This window comes from Symphalangus syndactylus, chromosome 6 (genome assembly GCF_028878055.3).
Source record: "Symphalangus syndactylus isolate Jambi chromosome 6, NHGRI_mSymSyn1-v2.1_pri, whole genome shotgun sequence".
Classification (NCBI taxonomy): domain Eukaryota; kingdom Metazoa; phylum Chordata; class Mammalia; order Primates; family Hylobatidae; genus Symphalangus; species Symphalangus syndactylus.
The window spans coordinates 87,968,031-87,987,691 of NC_072428.2; the positions used below are offsets into that span (position 1 = coordinate 87,968,031).

The 19,661-nt window shown below is 34.3% G+C and overlaps 1 protein-coding gene across 10 annotated transcripts in view; it reads left to right on the top strand.

The window, feature by feature from the left end:
* The window catches only part of CACNA2D1 (calcium voltage-gated channel auxiliary subunit alpha2delta 1), a 518,973-nt gene that overhangs the window by 464,196 nt on the left and 35,116 nt on the right, over positions 1–19,661 (top strand). For all 10 annotated transcript variants that reach the window (XM_055283394.1, XM_055283393.2, XM_055283395.1 and 7 more), the window contains 10 exons: positions 8,588–8,685; positions 11,292–11,379; positions 12,417–12,479; positions 13,170–13,273; positions 14,169–14,255; positions 15,479–15,546; positions 15,936–15,974; positions 17,475–17,546; positions 18,781–18,933; positions 19,036–19,088. In XM_055283394.1, the coding sequence (XP_055139369.1) occupies positions 8,588–8,685; positions 11,292–11,379; positions 12,417–12,479; positions 13,170–13,273; positions 14,169–14,255; positions 15,479–15,546; positions 15,936–15,974; positions 17,475–17,546; positions 18,781–18,933; positions 19,036–19,088 (825 nt within the window). The remainder of the gene's footprint in view (positions 1–8,587; positions 8,686–11,291; positions 11,380–12,416; positions 12,480–13,169; positions 13,274–14,168; positions 14,256–15,478; positions 15,547–15,935; positions 15,975–17,474; positions 17,547–18,780; positions 18,934–19,035; positions 19,089–19,661) is intronic.

The window sequence follows — 19,661 nt, forward strand, 5'->3', positions numbered from 1 at the left end:
TTTGTATTTTTAGTAGAGACGGGGTTTCACCGTGGTCTCGATCTCCTGACCTCGTGATCCGCCCGCCTCAGCCTCCCAAAGTGCTGGGATTACAAGCGTGAGCCACTGCGCCCCGCCCCAAGGGTGTTCTTTATTCTTCTTTCTTTCCTCAGTTTTTGACTCCCACTCCATGACAGACACATATAAAATTCAAATATAATTCCTATTAATCTGGGCCAAATTATTGGGAACAATTTACATAGAAGCTTGGATTGTTAATTTTTCACTTCTCTTAAATTATTCCAAAAACCCAAAGATGCATATAAATTGTTCTGAGTTACCCTTTAATTCCTGCAAAAGGATATTTCTGAATTGTTTCTACTTTAACATAGGGAATATGGGTTTTTTGAGAAATCTCTGTTGAGAAAGCATATTCTTGGCTTTCTGAGTGCCCATATTCTTGAGAAGCTTCTGTTGCTTGAATTTCCTTTAGTGTGTGACACTGTTGATCACGCTGTCCTTTGACAGTGTGCTTTCTCTTGCTTGATGACACACTATTCTGATTTTCTTACTCCCCCTCTGGCTGCATATTCACTGTCTCTTTCATGAGTTTCATTTCTTCTGCTGATCACTCATATGAGAAGGCTACAAAGGATGCTAGCCTAGGCTGCCTTTTTATCTGAGACTGCATTCAGACCACAAGCCACCCATGTGTTCCCTGCCTACAGGTTAGGTTCATAACTCCCAAATCTATATGATGGCCATAAATATCTAGAGACAAAGACATATGTGTTTCATTGATATTACATTATATTATTTAATCCTATATTGTATCTATTTCCAGACTTTACATATTTCAATATGAGACACATCTTATGGAAACCAGACAAGAATATCTCTTCAATGTGCTTCAGATTTAGCATCTTATAAATAATTGTTTCCTTTGGAAAGTTCTACCTATGTTGCCTCAGAGGAGAAAATGCCATCCTCCCAAACGAGCAATCTTGAAACCTGTTAGTTGTCCTTCCCTGCTTCCTTTCTCTTGTATCTCACTTCTAATCAATCACCAGTCTTGCCAATTCTGTCTTATGAGTATCAAGCGTATCTGTCAATCTCAGCCGCCTCTGCCCTAATTCAGGCCACTGCCTTCTTTCACCTAAACTACTACATTTGCCTCTTACTTGATCTCCCTACTTTCATATTTACCCAGTATTTCTTAATGCTATGTCTGTTCTGTAACCAGAGAGAGTTTCTAAAATGTGAAAAAAAAAATCATATTTCTCATCTGCTAAATACAAGCCAGTGATTCTATATTGTCTTTATGATTATCTGTGCTTTATATTATAGCTTTCAAATGCTCTTCCACCAAGTCCTGGTGTACCAGTGTGGTCCCCCACACTCTAAACTAGGGACCATCAAACCACATCCTGTAGATCAGCTATCAATTTTAAACATAAATTTTTGTTGGAGCACAGCGATGTTTATTTGTTTCTGGAATGTCTTTGGCTGCTTTGTCTACAAAGACAGGGTTGAGTAGTTGTGTCAGACTTTATGGGCCACAGAAGCCTAAATCACTTGCTACGTGGCCCTGTCAGGGAAAGTTTCCCTACCCCTACTCTAAATTTCAGCCATACTAACTTCTTCCAGTTCCTAAATGCACTGTTTCTTTTTTTTTTCTTTTTTTCTTTTTTCTTTTTTTATTTTTTGCTTGATTTTGGTTTTACCTTCTTTGTTCCATTAATTCTCTTTTCCCTTTTGGACTACATACACATACATATGCATCCCGCTCCCTCCAAAATCCCGACTTAAAAGTTCCTCGATGTGGGGATTTCTTTCCTTTCTTCACTGGTATATGCATCCTTCCTGACTGCTTCATAGAATTCTCTATTTCTCTTGGGGAGCACTGGCCACATTTTATTTACTTTCCTCAACAGACCATGACTGTGTCTATTTGACTTAACATTCAATACCCAACATCGAATCCATTGCTGGCACATAGGTGCTGAATAAATACTTGGTGACTGGAGAATCTGTAAATATCTAAAGAATATTCTTAAAAATTGTATCACTAATAATACCTGCAATCTTATTAGTAGATCTTGGACACAAGTCACTTTGATTAATTTCAAGTTACTTTAAATTACTGGGAGCAACTTTAACTCACTTTAACTAGGAAGAATTTTCTCAGTATTAAGGAGAACTGAAGGGGGTGGGTTGCCCCTCCACGCCTGTGTGTGTTTCTCGTTAGGTGGAACGAGAGACTTGGAAAAGAAAGAGACACAGAGACAAAGTATAGAGAAAGAAAAAGGGGCCCAGGGGACCAGCATTCAGCATATGGAGGATCCACACCAGCACCGGCCTCTGAGTTCCCTTAGTATTTATTGATCTTTATCTGGTGTGGCAGGATAATAGGATAATAGTGGAGAGAAGGTCAGAAGGTAAACACGTGAACAAATGTCTCTGCATCATAAACAAGGTAAAGAAAAAAGTCCTGTGCTTTTGATGTGCATATACGTAAACATCTCAATGCCTTAAGGAGCAGTATTGCTGCCAGCATGTCCCACCTCCAGTTTTCCCCTATCTCAGTAGATGGAATTCAATCGGCTTTACACCAAGACATTCCATTGCCCAGGGAGGAGCAGGAGACAGAAGCCTTCCTCTTATCTCAACTGCAAAGAGGCCTTCCTTCCTCTTTTACTAATCCTCCTCAGCATAGACCCTTTACGGGTGTCCGGCTGGGGGACGATCAGGTCTTTCCCTTCCCACGAGGCCGTATTTCAGACTATCACATGGGGAGAAACCTTGGACAATACCTGGCTTTCCTAGGCAGAGGTCCCTGCGGCCTTCTGCAGTGTTTTGTGTCTCTGGGTACTTGAGATTAGGGAGTGGTTTGAGATTAGGGAGTGGTGATAACTCTTAACAAGCATGCTGCCTTCAAGCATTTGTTTAACAAAGCACACCCTGCACAGCCCTTAATCCATTTAACCCTGAGATGACACAGCACATCTTAGGGATCACAGGGTTGAGGGTAGGGTTACAGATTAACAGCATCTCAAGGCAGTAGAATTTTTCTTAGTACAGAATAAAATGGAGTCTCTTATGTCTACTTCTTTCTACACAGACACAGTAACAATCTGATCTCTCTTTCTTTTCCCCACAGAGAACATTAGCTAGGAAAAAAAAAAAAAAAAAACCAGGGTCCTGCAGAATATTAACATAGCAAAAAAATTAGGAAGAGACTGAAATTAGGCCTGCTATGTTGGCAAGACTCTCCATCTCAGGTCTGTGTTGTTCTCTACAGGTTCTTCCCTTGTCTCTCCCAGTTATTAAGTAGCAGATTATGCATGTTGGCTTTGTCAGCTTCACTATAAGACAAGGTGGAAACTAGGGTAGAATCCAGATACATAGAGAAAGGATAGATATATCTCTCAATTCTAATTCCTGATTCATAGGCAATGGATTTTGTTTAATCCAGCAGGTACTAGTGTATGAACCATTTCTGTAGTCAGTGTCACATTTCACATTTTTTTATAATTCAAAGTTTTAAAATATATTTACATATATGTACAACTATCACTAGAGTTGATTTTACAACATTTTCATCATCATAAAGAGAAACTCTGTAACCTTAACTGTTACCTACCCATCCTTCCCCCAACCCTCCCCAGACCCAAACAACCACTAATCTATTTTCTGTCTCTCATGGTTATGTGCTTGTTCTAGACACGTCGTATAAATGGAACAATACAATACATGACCATTTGCATCTGCCTTATCTCACGTAGCATGATGTTTTCAGGGTTCATCCATGTTGTAGCACGTGTCAGTACTTTTTTATTTATTTATTTTTATTTATTTATTTATTTTTTTTTGAGACAGAGTCTCGCTCTGTCGCCCAGGCTGGAGTGCAGTGGCGCAATCTCGGCTCACTGCAAGCTCCGCCTCCCGGGTTCACGCCATTCTCCTGCCTCAGCCTCTCCGAGTAGCTGGGACTACAGGCGCCCGCCACCACGCCCGGCTAATTTTTTGTATTTTTAGTAGAGACGGGGTTTCACCGTGGTCTCGATCTCCTGACCTCATGATCCACCCGCCTCGGCCTCCCAAAGTGCTGGGATTACAAGCGTGAGCCACTGCGCCCGGCCGTGTCAGTACTTTTTTATAGCTGAATGATATCAATACAGCTGACTAGAAGACTGGAATTTACTTACGTGTTTAGGGGAGGAGAAAGTACTTGAGAAGGAGAGTATTTGGCTTGTGGGACAGGCCAATGAATGTCCACTTCAATTAACGTATGTTAAGCCTTTTATGTGCTTGATTATAAATATGTATATGTGTATATATATGTATATATGTGCTGTTTTGAACAGTGTGTGTATATATATATATATATATATATACACTTTTTTAAAAATTTTACTTTAAGTTCTGGGATACATGTGCACAACGTGCAGGTTTGTTACATAGGTATACATGTACCATAGTGGTTTCTGCACCTGTCAACAGATCATCTAGGTTTTAAGCCCCACATACATTAGAAATTTGTCCTGATGCTCTCCCTCCCCTTGCTCCCGAACAGGCCCCAGTGTGTGATGTTCCCCTCCCTGGTGTCCATGTGTTCTCATTGTTTGACTCCCACTTATGAGTGAGAACATACAGTGTTTGTTTTTCTGTTCCTGTGTTAGTTTGCTGAGAATGATGGCTTCCAGCTTCATCCATGTCCCTGCAAAGGACATGAACTTATTATGGCTGCATAGTATTCCATGGTGCATTTGTGTCATATTTTCTTTATCCAGTCTATATCATTGATCGACATTTGGGTTGGTTCCAAGTCTTTGCTATTCTGAACCATGATGCAATAAACATACATGTGCATGTGTCTTTATAGAATGATTTAGAATCCTTTGGGTATATACCTAGTAATGGGATTGCTGGGCCAAATGGTATTTCTGGTTCTAGATCCTTGAGGAATTGCCACACTGTCTTCCACAATGGTTGAACAAATTTACACTCCCACCAACAGTGTAAAAGCATTCCTGTTCCACCACATCCTCTCCAGCATCTGTTGTTTCCTGACTTTTCAATGATTGCCATTCTAACTGGCATGAGATGGTATCTCATTGTGGTTTTGATTTGCATTTCTCTAATGACCAGTGATGATGAGCTTTTTTTCATATGTTTATGGGCCGCATAAATGTCTTATTCTGAGAACTGTCTGTTCATATCCTTCACCCACTTTTTGATGGGGTTGTTTTTTTCTTGGATGTTTGAGTTCTTTGTAGATTCTGGATATTAGCCTTTTGTCAGATGGATAGATTGCAAAAATTTTCTCCCATTCTGTAGGTTGCCTGTTCGCTCTGATGATGGTTTTTTTTGCTGTGTGGAAACTCTTTAGTTTAATTAGATCCCATTTGTCAATTCTGGCTTTTGTTGCCATTGCTTTTGGTGTTTCAGTTATGAAGTCTTTGCCCATGCCTATGCCCTGAATGGTATTGCCTGGGTTTTCTTCTAGGGTTTTTATGGTTTTAGGTCTTAACATTTAAGTCTTTAATCCACTTGAGTTAATTTTTGTATAAGGTGTAGGGAAGGGGTCCAGCTTCTGTTTTCTGCATGTGGCTAGCCAGTTTTCCCAATACCATTTATTAAATAGGGAATCTTTTCCCTATTGCTTGTTTTTGTCAGGTTTGTCAAAGATCAGATGGTTGTAGATGTGTGGTGTTATTTCTGAGACCTCTGTTCTGTTCCAGTGGTTTATATGTTTTTGTACCAGTGCCATGCTGTTTTGGTTACTGTAGCCTTGTAATCCATCAGACAAACAGAACCAATGACAAAAACCACATGATTACCTCAATTGATGCAGAAAAGGCCTTCAAAGAAATTCAACACCCCTTCATGCTAAAAACTCATAATAAACTAGGTATTGATGGAACATATCTCAAAATAATAAGAGCTATTTGTGACAAACCCACAGCCAATATCATACTGACTGGGCAAAAGCTGGAAGCATTCCCTTTGAAAAAGGCACAAGACAAGGATGTACTCTGTCACCACTCCGATTCAACATAGTATTGGAAGTTCTGGCCAGGGCAATCAGTTAAGAGAAAGAAAGAAAGGGTATTCAAATAGGAAGAGAGGAAGTCAAATTATCTCTGTTTGCAGATGACATGATTGTATATTTAGAAAACCCCATTGTCTCTTCCCCAAATCTCCTTAAGCCGATAAGCAACTTCAGCAAAGTCTCAGGATACAAAATCAATCTGCAAAAATCACAAGCATTCCTTTTTTTTTTTTGAGATGGAGTCTCACTTTTGTTTCTCAGGCTGGAGTGCAATGGCATGATCTCGGCTCACTGCAACCTCCACCTTTGGAGTTCAAGTGATTCACCTGCCTTAGCCTCCCGAGTAGCTGGGATTACAGGTGCCCACCACCATGCCTGGCTAATTTTTTGTATTTTTAGTAGAGACAAGATTTCACTATCTTGGCCAGGCTGGCCTCGAACTCTTGACCTCGTGATCTGCCTGCCTCTGCCTCTCAAAGTGCTGGGATTATAGGCGCAAGCCACTGCGCCCAGCCACAAGCATTCCCATACACCAATAATCGACAAACAGAGAGTGAACTCCCTCAAATCATGAGTGAACTCCCATTCACAATTGCTACAAAGAGAATAAAATACCCAGGAATACAACTTAAAAGGGATGTGTGTGAAGGACGTCTTCAGGGGGAACTACAAACCACTGCTCAAAGAAATAAGAGAAGACAAAAACAAATGGAAAAACATTCCATGCTCACGGATAGGAAGATCAATATCGTGAAAATGGCCATACTGCCCAAAGTAATTTATAGATTCAATGCCATCCCCATCAAGCTACCTTTGACTTTCTTCACAGAATTAGAAAAAACTAGATTTCATATGGAACCAAAACAGAGCCCATATAGCCAAGACAATCCTAAGCAAAAAGAACAAAGCTAGAGGCATCACACCACCTGATTTCAGAATTATAAATTTTATTGAAGTTTTCCCCTGAGTGCATGTCTTTGAGTATTATATGTGATAAAACTAGAAGTGCTACTGCATCCCAGAGTAACTTGGATGTCTAAAAAAAATAAAGGACTTGTATGATTGTGTTAGGAAGTGAACAAGGTGCTTTCTGCATTTTTTTAATGTAACATTACTTGAAAGAACAAATTACAGAACTATGGTTATTCAGACTTGGATGCTCATCAGATATTTTCTCAAAAATAAATCAGATGAGCTTTTGACTTTGAAGAAAACAACTAAGAGTATTTGCTGCCAATGACAGAAACTGGGCTTTCTAACAAAAATTAGAATTTTGGGAAAGTTGTATACACTACTGTGTACATGATTCCTTCCCAATACTTATATACTTAGTTGAAGATAATAATGAGTGTAAATTTTCAGTATAGTGTAATGTGTCATTATTTGGAAATTGTGCACAACTCATTTTCTAAATAACCAGTTTATCATTTTACAAAATCATGGATGCTTAAAAGATTCATTTAAAGTGTAAGAAAGAATATGGAATTTTAATGTAACAGAAGACAAAGAAACTATTAATATTGTTTCAGGTTCCATGTTACAACTACCCATCAATAAATTACAAATAAAACAAATAAAAAAAACAGAACAGCTTCAATATCTGAAGAAAAGCCTCTCATCTCTGTGAGGACAAATTTTCTCTATAGACCAAAACAAAATCTTGCAATTGATCGCAGAGACATACTTGTCTTCTCTTGTCAGGAATTAAAGATAATTTGCAAATATGTAAAACATTGCCACTTTTTAAAATCTTTTTTTAAATAATGGTAATATTTTAATAAAATATGTTAACATGTAATGAACTTTAAGATTTCTGGGTTTTTTTATTGTCTAAATTTTTATTTTCAGACAATCATAGATTCACATGCAGTTGCAAGAAATAATACAGAGAGAACCTATATACCTTTTACTCAGTTTCCTCCAATGGCAACATCTTGCATAAGTTTAACACAGGATCACAACCAGGAAAGTGACATAAACACAGTCCATTGATATTATTCAAATTTCACTAGCTTTATATCCACTCAATTGTGTTTGTGTATGTATGTAACTCCAGGCAATTTTTTTTTTTTAAGTTCGGGGATACATGTGCAGAACGTGCAGGTTTGTTACATTGTTATACATGTACCATGGTGGTTTGCTGCACCTATCAACTTGTCATCTAGGTTTTAAGTCCTGCATGCATTAGATTTTTGTCCTAATGCTCTCCCTCCCCTTGCCCCCCATGCCCCAAGATTTCTGTTTTAATTGCTATATGAGACTCCTAAATCTAGGATATACAATGATAATAGTATAACTACACCAAAACCTAATACTTATAGAACATCTACTGTCCAAAGGCCAAATGTTTAATTCATATTGCCTATAATCACCACTTACTGGCAAAGTATTTGGTCCATTACAGAAGTGAGGAAATGGAAGTAACAAGAAGCTCAACAGTTTGCAAAGTCTTATGGCTAACAAAAAAAAAAAAATAGTGTTTTTACTACCTTTAATTACCCTGTAAGGTTTTGATTTCAATACCTAATATCTCAAAATGTTTTTTTTTTTCAGAGATTACTGCAATGACCTGAAAATATCGGATAATAACACTGAATTTCTTTTAAATTTCAATGAGTTTATTGATAGAAAAACTCCAAACAACCCATCATGTAAGTATGCATTAATTCAAAATGATTGCTTGAGTGTGGTTCTGTTGGTTTATAGTATATCATAGGATATGATAATCATATTACTTTATGTTGTTCTGGTTGTTTATTTACTTTATAACTTTTTAATAGTAAAATGTAACAATTTGATCCTTAATTTTGCAAACTAAAGAAATGTTATTTCATTATTTAGTTAAATCAAATTTTCAAAACAAGGTAATATATTCTTTCAAATGGTTAAACGTCAATATGGCACGCTCATGTTAGCTCCTCTCAAATTTAGGAAATTTAATTTTGAATGATCTTTTGAAGATTTTTTATAGCATTTTGCCTGGTAGAGGAAAACATACATTTTTATAAATTTATTTATATGCTTCAAATAATATAATGAGTTTTAATATGGGTAGAATAAAAACCAAAGTATAAAGATATATCACTTAATGATTTTCTTCCTTCCTGACATTCTATTTTGATCACGAGTTAACTTTATGTCTTAAAAGATTATGCTTCTGTAATTTTTCATTTATGAGGTAAATTAAAATAGACAACAGAAAATTAGTAATTAGTTTTTAACCATTATATTTGTCTTTCAGGTAAATCTGCATCATTCATACTCCAAGCTTAATAGAAAATTATGGATTCTTGGCTTTTAAATCATTAAAAAATCTAAATCTTTTTTTCTTCTAAAAATATTTATTATAAAAGCACTGCCAGAACAAATACCTACAAATGGGAAATAAGAGGAAAACCAAATTCTTGGCAAAATTTATCTTCATAAATAAAATTTGAAAAAAGAATAAGTACAGATAATTGACATTTTTTGGTTCTCTCTCAAAGAGGAGTCTCTTTGTTATCTCTCCCTCCCTCCCTGCTTTTCCTTCTCCTCCTCCCTTCTTTTCCTTCTCCTCCTCCTTTCTTTTTGTTTTCCAATTATTTATCTTTCTATCGGGAAGGGTCAAAGCACTTTATCAGTTATCAAAAAGGCAAAGCCTTTCTTAAAGCTGCCTCTTAACTTCGATTTGTTGCATATGAGAAGAAATAACTTCCTAGCTCCTTCACTTTAGCACAAATTAGTTAGTGGCTTCAGTGAGCCACTTTGGAAAACTGTCATGGGAGCCAGAGTCTATATTGATCATGTCTTAACATGATGATTCCAAACCTTTCTACTCAGTGCGAGCTCACTGAGACTGAGCCAGTGCCTTTGAAATGTTATTTTATGTCATTGTTTATTTCCTATTAATGAGTACTAGGCATTTCCAAGAGAGAACTGTAATAAGATTGTTGAATGTTCCTTTAATTGGATACCAAAATTATGAAACACTGTCATATTCCTTGCAAAAAATGAGTTTATCAGAAATGTTTTTCCTAACATGTAAGTTTTCAGAACACCATGAAAATTGGAATCATTCTTTTTTATATCTGTATCCATTTATTTTGTTTTACCTAAAGGGATTGGAGGCAATTAGAACATTTACTTTCTGAATGAACTGTTTTTTAAGTGATTCAGTTTCTAAAATAATATAGTAAAAAAGAGTGTCTAGAATGAATTAAAATGTACTCCAAAATAGGGATTAAATTGATCCTTTAATCCCAGGTGTAAGATATATTAACTTAAAATAATTAAAAGCAATAAAAATGTTTCCAGCCTATCTCACCACCACCTTGTATAGTAATAGGATGTTAAGAACATATATTCTTTATCTGAAAAAGTCAAATTTTATTGTAAATGTGCAATTTCAGAGGGTACCTGTTAGGGTATTTCAGAGCTTAATGGGTTTAGAGGAACAAGGAGAATGGGAAGAAGGCAGAGGTTTTTGTTTAAGAATATGTAATAATTGACCTTTGATCCTTATCATCTGTTTCCTCAATTATCTTTAAACTTGGGCTAATATGCACCTCAGTTATTCTAGAAATGACAACCTATTATCTACTTTGGTATTGGTTCTTTGACCAATACCAGTAGATTTCAAAAACATTCTTGGGATCGTATTGCTCTGTGATACTCTTTCCATTCCTTGCTCCTCGATATGCGGCACTGAATTTTTCATAGTCTTATTTAATCCAAGATTATCCTATGTTTTGATATTTGTGATAGAAAAGAATGAAAATAGCTTTTCTTATAACAAATGAAAGTGAAAGTAGACAGTAACTTTTTGTTGAATGTTTTTAGTTGATAATTTCAGAGGTAGTTCTGTTTCTATATATATACATTTTATATACATATATAAAATTTTATGTGTGTGTATACATTAAATTGTCATAAAATCATGATGGTTGGGAATCACCATGCTACCATACAGAAATAAACAAAAACACAAAAGACTATTTCCTGTTTCTTAACGTAGCTTATTTCATATTTTGATAAAATTTACAAAATAATTTGGTTCATTTAGAATTGATTTTTCTACTACTAAATCCATTGATTTCCTGAAAAATGTGAGGCAAGGTGAACAATATAAAAATTGCAAAGAAAATGAATGTGGAATATATTTTAAAATTCATAGAAATATCTACTCTAAATTGCTTTTGGAAATAGAAAATATATTTTTCATTATGATCATAATTTTAGAAATGTGAGTGTAACTGATGATGTCCTTTTTTTGTGTTAGGTAACGCAGATTTGATTAATAGAGTCTTGCTTGACGCAGGCTTTACAAATGAACTTGTCCAAAATTACTGGAGTAAGCAGAAAAATATGTAAGTATTTGTTCTTATTAATAAAAATATGTATTCTGCATTTCAATTTGTTTCTCCTGTGGAAATTGGGTATGAATCTCATAAATTTACATTTCATTAATAATGTTTAATATTTCTCAAGAAAATCACTGTACAGTTGTTGACAACTTGCATTTTCAGTTGTGGATGTTTTTCAGTACTAATGTCTGCCATTACTCAACTTTTCATGCATATACACTTTAGGGTGAATAAACCAAATTAAATGGGCGTGATTATGTGTTTCTGTTTGTGCTAAAGTAGGATTTCTAGTCAGTGTTTATTTGGATTTCTAATAGCACTACCATACATCCAGTCGAGAAAATCTGAGTATGATTCTTATTTATAATCTCTTATCCACCCCATTTTCAATCACTAAATGCTAAATATTCCTCCTAGCAATGTTTTCTTCTCTACCTCATAATCAAGGCCCTAAGATCCCATTTCTAAGAAATCACAGCAACTGATTTTTCTGCCTTTAGTGTTCTCCATTCCTCCACATGCAGCTTCTAGTCAATTCTCCATACAATTCATATTGGCCAGAATCTAACTCCTAAAATGCAGTTCTAAGTTCAAGATACAGGTGAAGCTCTCTAACATGGAATTCAAAATCATTCATTAGCTGACCATTGAGAAACTTGCACTTGAAACTTTACTTCTTACTTTTTCTCTCCTTTTGTCTTACGTTTTTTTCCTATAGCAAACACCAGCCATCTCTGGTAGCTTTCCCTTATGTATACATTCCTCTCTACAAGTGATACCTTCCTGCTTCCTGTGTCATTGCTGTCAATTCATACTCCATGTTCAAAATGCACCTCAGTCATTATTTCCTATGAGATGTCTTCCTTAAACATCCTTCAAGTACAAATTTCATAGATATTTAAATTATTAAAACACAGTTGTGCATCTATTGATATATTTCCTTTACTTCCTGAACTACTTCTCTTTGTATCACCAACACCTAACTTTGTCTTTTAGAATATGTTCAATAGAACATTTCCTTCTTTTGTCTTCTGTTTCAGCAAGGGAGTGAAAGCACGATTTGTTGTGACTGATGGTGGGATTACCAGAGTTTATCCCAAAGAGTAAGTTCAAATAACATCTGTAAAAACAAGTACATTACAAAAGACTGCGCCAAGGATTTATACATTACTGCGTAAGGAAGCCATTCTTCAAATAAACTGATTGCCGTTAGATTACATTGGAGCCACTGTTTACAGTATTTACATTATTAAAAGATTTTATTTCTCTGAAAAATGACATTATAAAATTCTTCAATGATGTTATTGCTTGCCAAATATATTTATTACAAAATTTAAGAGACGTTTAAAGAGATTTTTCTCTTTGTAGATACAAGCTAAACCAGTGAAATGAACACAATGATTATAACCAATCATCAATATTTATGTAGCACTTTATTATCTTTCACTCTTCTTTGATGCATCTTATCTCTATTATCTTCATAACAGTCCATGAAGTAGGCTGAGTAGGCACCAATGCTTACTAACATTAATTGACCTATTAACTTACTTGTCCTATTACCTGACTAGTAAACAACAGAGTAAAACTAGGAGTTAGCTTTTTCTGATTCTTAATTTAGTGCTATGCTGATGCATTGCTCAGTAATGAGTATCAGTTATGCTATCAATTACCACTAACTTCTTTAGACATACCTGAGATGTAGGCGTATCTGTAAAGCTCAGCAAGTCCACATAGGATAAAGTAGGTTATCAGGTAGATTAAAGAATACAAATGATGAGCCATTTCCTCCTTAGGGCTGGAGAAAATTGGCAAGAAAACCCAGAGACATATGAGGACAGCTTCTATAAAAGGAGCCTAGATAATGATAACTATGTTTTCACTGCTCCCTACTTTAACAGTAAGTATTGCTTTGGAATTCAGCTTTTCTCAATTTTTTAAATAATAAATTACTGCTACTATCTGCTTTCCCCCCAAATCACTACATTTTATGTTAACTACTCAGAATAGTCATCATTAAAAATAGAGTATTTGCAAGGCATTAGGAAAACAGAAAAGAAGCATCATTTAGTTGAAGAGGCAAAATGCATACACAGCAAACGGTCTTCCAGTAATTTAGAGATAGCATATCTATTAGGCATGCATAAGAAATAGAAACACATGTAGATAATCCCTCATATTACAACTGAAAATGCATTGAAAAACATTTAAGGAATTAAATAGAGTAATTCCATTGACTAATTACATTTTATCAGTATTATAATTATACAATTAATAATAGCTTATCTTTTAAAATATTTTATTGAGTTATTTCCCAAAAACCTTGTAATTTAATCCCTGAACATCTTTGCACATAGGTAGGATTTATCTTCATTTTCATAAATGGGGAAACAAGTTCAGAGAATTTCAAAGTTTTGCCTAGTGACATATATCTTATAAAAGACAAAGTCAGTTTTATGCATCCAGGATCAATCCTTCCACTTCACTTCAGCAGAACTCCCTAATATTTTAACAAATGTTGTGAAGTAGAGATTTGGCATGTATTCATTATTTTGTGAAAGCAGATACAACCAAGCTAATTAATGTCCCTGAATCAATTAATACAAACCAATTCATGGATATACCAGTTAGCCTAGTGTATATAAAGGAAGAAGAGAGGAAGGAGAGCACAAACATTTTTATAGTTTATAGATGCTAGAATTTTTAAGCAAAATACTATCCATCTGTATCTAATGACAGAAAATCAATATTATTATTCAATATATCTTGATAGGTGTTTTATTTATTTTTTTTAGAAAGTGGACCTGGTGCCTATGAATCGGGCATTATGGTAAGCAAAGCTGTAGAAATATATATTCAAGGGAAACTTCTTAAACCTGCAGGTAAGGATAAATATTAAATACAAAAACACAACCAAAATTAAATGTTACTTGGCATTTATATTATAAACTGGCAATGTTTATCAAGAAGGTCATCAGAAGGTCTCAAACAAAGGCATGCACACTTAAAAAAATTAAATAAAATATAACTAGTTACCTCTGAAGTTGGGATAAAATCAAATTGATACTACATAGATTTGAGGAATTTTCAAAACAGTGTGTATGTTTATACTCTGACACAAATTTATGGAATCAATTTAGTATAATAATCAAAAATTTTAACGTTGGATTAGCAACTCCACTCCAGAAGTCTCTCTTAATACTTTAAAATACGTACAAAGTTATATGGCCAAGGAGTTACATATTTGTACAAAAAAGTTAAGTTTCCAGCCCCGAGGGAAAAGATAAATATGGCATATTTATACTATATTCTACTAGGTGTCTGTTAAAGTGAATTAGGTAGGGCTCAGTTAAAAACTTGCTATAAAATATATAGAAAAATGACTTTTTGGAAAAATAGGCAAGTAAACCTAGTAAAAGTGAGCATCAATGAGGATTGGAAGTGGGCTAGAGTGAGTGAATACAATAAAGTAAAAGCTATTAATTTTTCTGATTGTATGATTCAGTGTTTGAAGTTTTAAAGGAGAGTATTTTGAGCCTTCCTGCTCCTGAGGGCAGCTTTACCCTATCAGCGGATCTATTACATGAATTCACTCCATCACTTACTCACTAACTCATTCACCTATTCCTTCATTCACTCAATTGCTCATTTACTTACTAAATCAGTTATTCTTTCAGCCATTCATTTATTCACCTACTCTCCTACTAACCCACCTACTCATCCATTCATCTGTTCACTCTTTCAGCAAAGATTTGTTAAGCACCTACTGCAAGCACTGGTGGGGTTAGGGAAACCTCTTAAAATATACAATTTGAATGACCTCAAGTTTATGAGGCTCTCCTGACACTACTGTTTTTTATTTAGCTTATTGTATTAGTTAATTGGTCAGGTAGTGGCTAATGAATACACTGTTTTGTGAATATAAGTTCCAATTTATGTGATAGTGTAAGAGCTATTAGCATTATTTCTTAATGAAGAACACAAAACTAAAACTTCTGTAATAAACTATAGTCTGATACTTGCCATCAAAATAATTAACTGTCATATTGTAAAAGTTGTATTACATCTAATTATACCTTTGAATTAATTCAAATTAATTTTTCAGTTGTTGGAATTAAAATTGATGTAAATTCCTGGATAGAGAATTTCACCAAAACCTCAATCAGAGATCCGGTGAGATACTTTTTAAAAATTCTTATGCTATGTTTAATGTTTTCAAAATTCAATAGAAAAAAATATAAGGTCCTTATACAGTGGCAAATACATTCTCAGTACTACTACACTGAAGTAGAATTGTGAATTCCTATTTTTTCAAAGCTTTTTTTTGTTTAAATTAGTCAATATTTAATAAAAGTATTTCAAGGTTATAACATGCAATGCTAGTTTATATATTGATTGACATTTTCTAATAAGATAAAACTTTTGTTTCTTATAGACTAGACTGTTTAATCTTATTTTTCTACTGGATAAATTATTCCAGAATTTCTAATTATAACATGGTAATAATATAATTAAAATCCAACTTTTAAAAGTGAGGTGATAATCGCATTTTTGTCTTTCAGTGTGCTGGTCCAGTTTGTGACTGCAAAAGAAACAGTGATGTAAGGAAACGATTTAAAATCACTCTTGAGTACAGTATTTCCTTGTGTTACTCTTGCTAAGACTATAATGATGAAAAAATATGCAGGAATTTTTAATCAAAGGCTAAAAAATTATATGGAAATGTAAAATAATATATTCATTTGAATTTATATGCTTTTGATTTTGAACGTGAAATGCTTGAATTTTTAAAAATATGTATATATCCTAGGAAGGTAAAAAAATAGTCATGTCAATATGATGGTTCTCTTCGGTCTCAACTGTGTTACATTCTTTTGTACGTATTTATCTTTAGCTCTATTTCTGGATAGGAAGTTTCTAACCAAAGCAACCCTATTGGTTATCGATGTAGTTTTCTCTCACCTATCACACTTTCTCTAAATTTGTTCACACTGTATTATATAGTTACAGGAAAAATGTAACTAAACCCAGAAGTATTAGTTTATTATAAAGTTCTAGTTACATGGATTGAGTTTTAAGGTGTCTTGTATTACTTTCACTTCTGTTTGAGAAATTGAAAAAGGAAATGTGAACTTTGTTCAAAAGTTGAAGATGCTCTAAGAATGATACTAGATAAATAATTCTAAAAATTGAATAACAATGATGAAACAATATTTTCTTTCAGTCCTCTTTTGTGTGTCTGTATATCTCCAAGGGAAGCAGGGCGTTTATATCGTCTTTATCACTCCTACTCCTGTGAAATTGAGCCAATAATTTTAATGATTTTTGTAACATCTATTTCACATAGACTATGCAGTAGCTGTTTTAAGAGCAAATATTTTAGTAATAAACTGCTTCCACATTAGGAAAATGCAATGCATTACATCCTCAACTTTGAAAACAATGTTTTTATTTGTGATTTTTATTCAATACAAATTATTATATTGATTTTCATACATTAAAACATGATTTAAACTAGGTGGGAATTTATCCTGTGTTTCAGGGTGAAGTAAGTATTTTCTTAACCATGGACATTTTTTGTTTTGCATTTTGCTTTTAAATCTCCAATTATCCAGCTACATATTTTTAATCTAAAAATATGAAATAATTATAAATAGTCTTATAGTACTGATGTGTTTTAAGTCTGTGAAGCAGGATAACTAAAATGATATTTTTTAAAATATCTTTTTGTCAAAATCCTAAGTATGTGTTTAAATCAGTTATTCATTATTAAATAATTGTCTCTATCCAGTTTTCTGGATCATTTAGATGACCCGGAAATGGTAAAAAGATTATTTTTAATTTGCTCTTATGATTTGTGCAGACTGAATTGACAGTCTTAAGTGGATGGTTGGTGTTGGATTATCAAGCCTGGTGGTTTGATATAAATCTATGCATGCCTTTATTTCACCAGAATTTAATGAACATATACATTCAAGAGAAGATAGGCATTTAAAATTTTCTATTTTTATTGCTCTAATCATGTACATGTAATGGGGTAAAGACAATGCAGCCTCCTAACCTTTCTAAAAATGTGTTAACTATTCACTTTATTTTGATAGGTAATGGATTGTGTGATTCTGGATGACGGTGGGTTTCTTCTGATGGCAAATCATGATGATTATACTAATCAGGTATGTACCTGAAATAAGAGGGAATTAGGCTTTCCAAAGTGTGTTTCCCGGATCAACAATACAAAACCTCTTTCAGTGTTTTAGAAATCGGTGAGTTGATTTATTTCTGTCATGAAATAATTTGTAAAAAGCTTAATATTATGTAAACCATTAAGAAATGCATGCTAAGTCTAGTTTTTATGTTATTTGATTTTACATTTTAGTACTGGTATCATTAAAACATACAGTTAAGGATTTTAGCATGATATGAACTTTTTAATCTTTCAGATATTTAGAAAACTTTCGCTTCAGAATTTGTCAGTTGATGATATCTAATTTAATATATAGCTGGTTAAAACTGATGTGATTTCTAGTCTCAAATCTGCAAATTAGCAGCACACAGGCTATTTTTAACAAATTTGAATTAGATGCCAACTAATTTCACTTCTGAATCTGCATTCCTGGCTTCTCTTTTTTAAAAAAACAAAGCAAAAGATATCTCAACCCTGGGCTTTTTTTTTTTCTGGATGACAGTATTTATGGGGTGGAGCTGATTAACTCATGATTGCCCCTTTAGATGGGACTTGTTCCAGTTCATCACAGTCCCTACAAGTTCTTTTTCTAGGCCAGCCTGCTCTCTCATTTATGCTACTTTTCCATTCCCCAGGGGGGCATTTGGTCTTTTTTTTATTGTATATTTTTAAGGTGTACAACAAAATGTTTTGATTTGCATAGTTAAGTGATTACTACTACGTCAAGCCAATTAACATATCCATCATCTCAGGTTGTTAACCTTTTTTGCGGTACGGTAAGAAGACTTAAAATCTACTCTCATCAAATTTCTGGTAGACAATACAATATTATTAACTACAGTCCTCTGTTGTATGTTGAATCTCTAGGCTTATGCATTCTACATAACTGCTTCTTTGTACCCTTTGACTTACACCTCTCCATTCCCCACCCTTGTTTTATTTATCTGGGAAGCATTTGATTGTGATTTAATGCTTAGTAATGTGTGTCCGTTCTTTCCACAAATAAAATATGACACAGCCCCACTGAGTAATGAGAACACTTACTCTCATTTTAGTTTGTTCACAGTGTCATATACACGTTTCTCATTTGCTTTTGTTTTTAAGCTCCTCACTTGTAGTTCAGTTTCTCTGTATTATTTCTTTTCACTATAGTGGTGATTCCCGTGTTCATTTTTGGCTTACATTTTTAAGTACGCATTGCTTTATGATTTTTTCTTCACCAGATTGGAAGATTTTTTGGAGAGATTGATCCCAGCTTGATGAGACACCTGGTTAATATATCAGTTTATGCTTTTAACAAATCTTATGATTATCAGTCAGTATGTGAGCCCGGTGCTGCACCAAAACAAGGAGCAGGACATCGCTCAGCATATGTGGTCAGTAATATCCACAGTCTAATCAATTCTTCTCAAGGGGATACTCAAGTGTCCTCAGTATCAAGTAGACTACTGAAATGACCTTATTATTTTATTTTATAGCCATCAATAGCAGACATATTACAAATTGGCTGGTGGGCTACTGCTGCTGCCTGGTAAGTCAAAATTTTAGTTTTATTGGTAATGAGAGAAAGTAGTTGTAAAATAGAAAAGCATCTGATGAAAATATGGATTTAGGGGACATTCAAATTTGTATTAAGGGAGTTAAGTTTTTTTCATTCTCTACATCACCTATTGGTAATATTTATAGTTTTTCCTAAGTGAACACTATAAAGTTACCATTATTCAGTTTCTCATATGAAAACAATGTTATGCGGATGTAAACTTCCGCCTCTTTAGAATCTTCTTTCCTCATCTATTAAAACTCTTTTCATTTGTATTATTTATAAAAACATTACACTAATTTCTTTTAGGTGTATTCATCTGTAAGAAGTTACAATTTGTCTTTAATATCCCAGTTGGATGTCTACATGCGTCAAATTCATGGCATGATGGCAACCTTCTACCTCTTTACTATTGATACAAGGACTAGTATTGTTTTAGGGGCATCAGGTTGCTGAAACGGATCTAATTATTTCTTTTCACTGATGCTACCTTCCAAACCTCCCCCAACCCTCACCTGTAGACTCTACAACCTATGAAAATAAGACATTCAAATGGTCAATTGT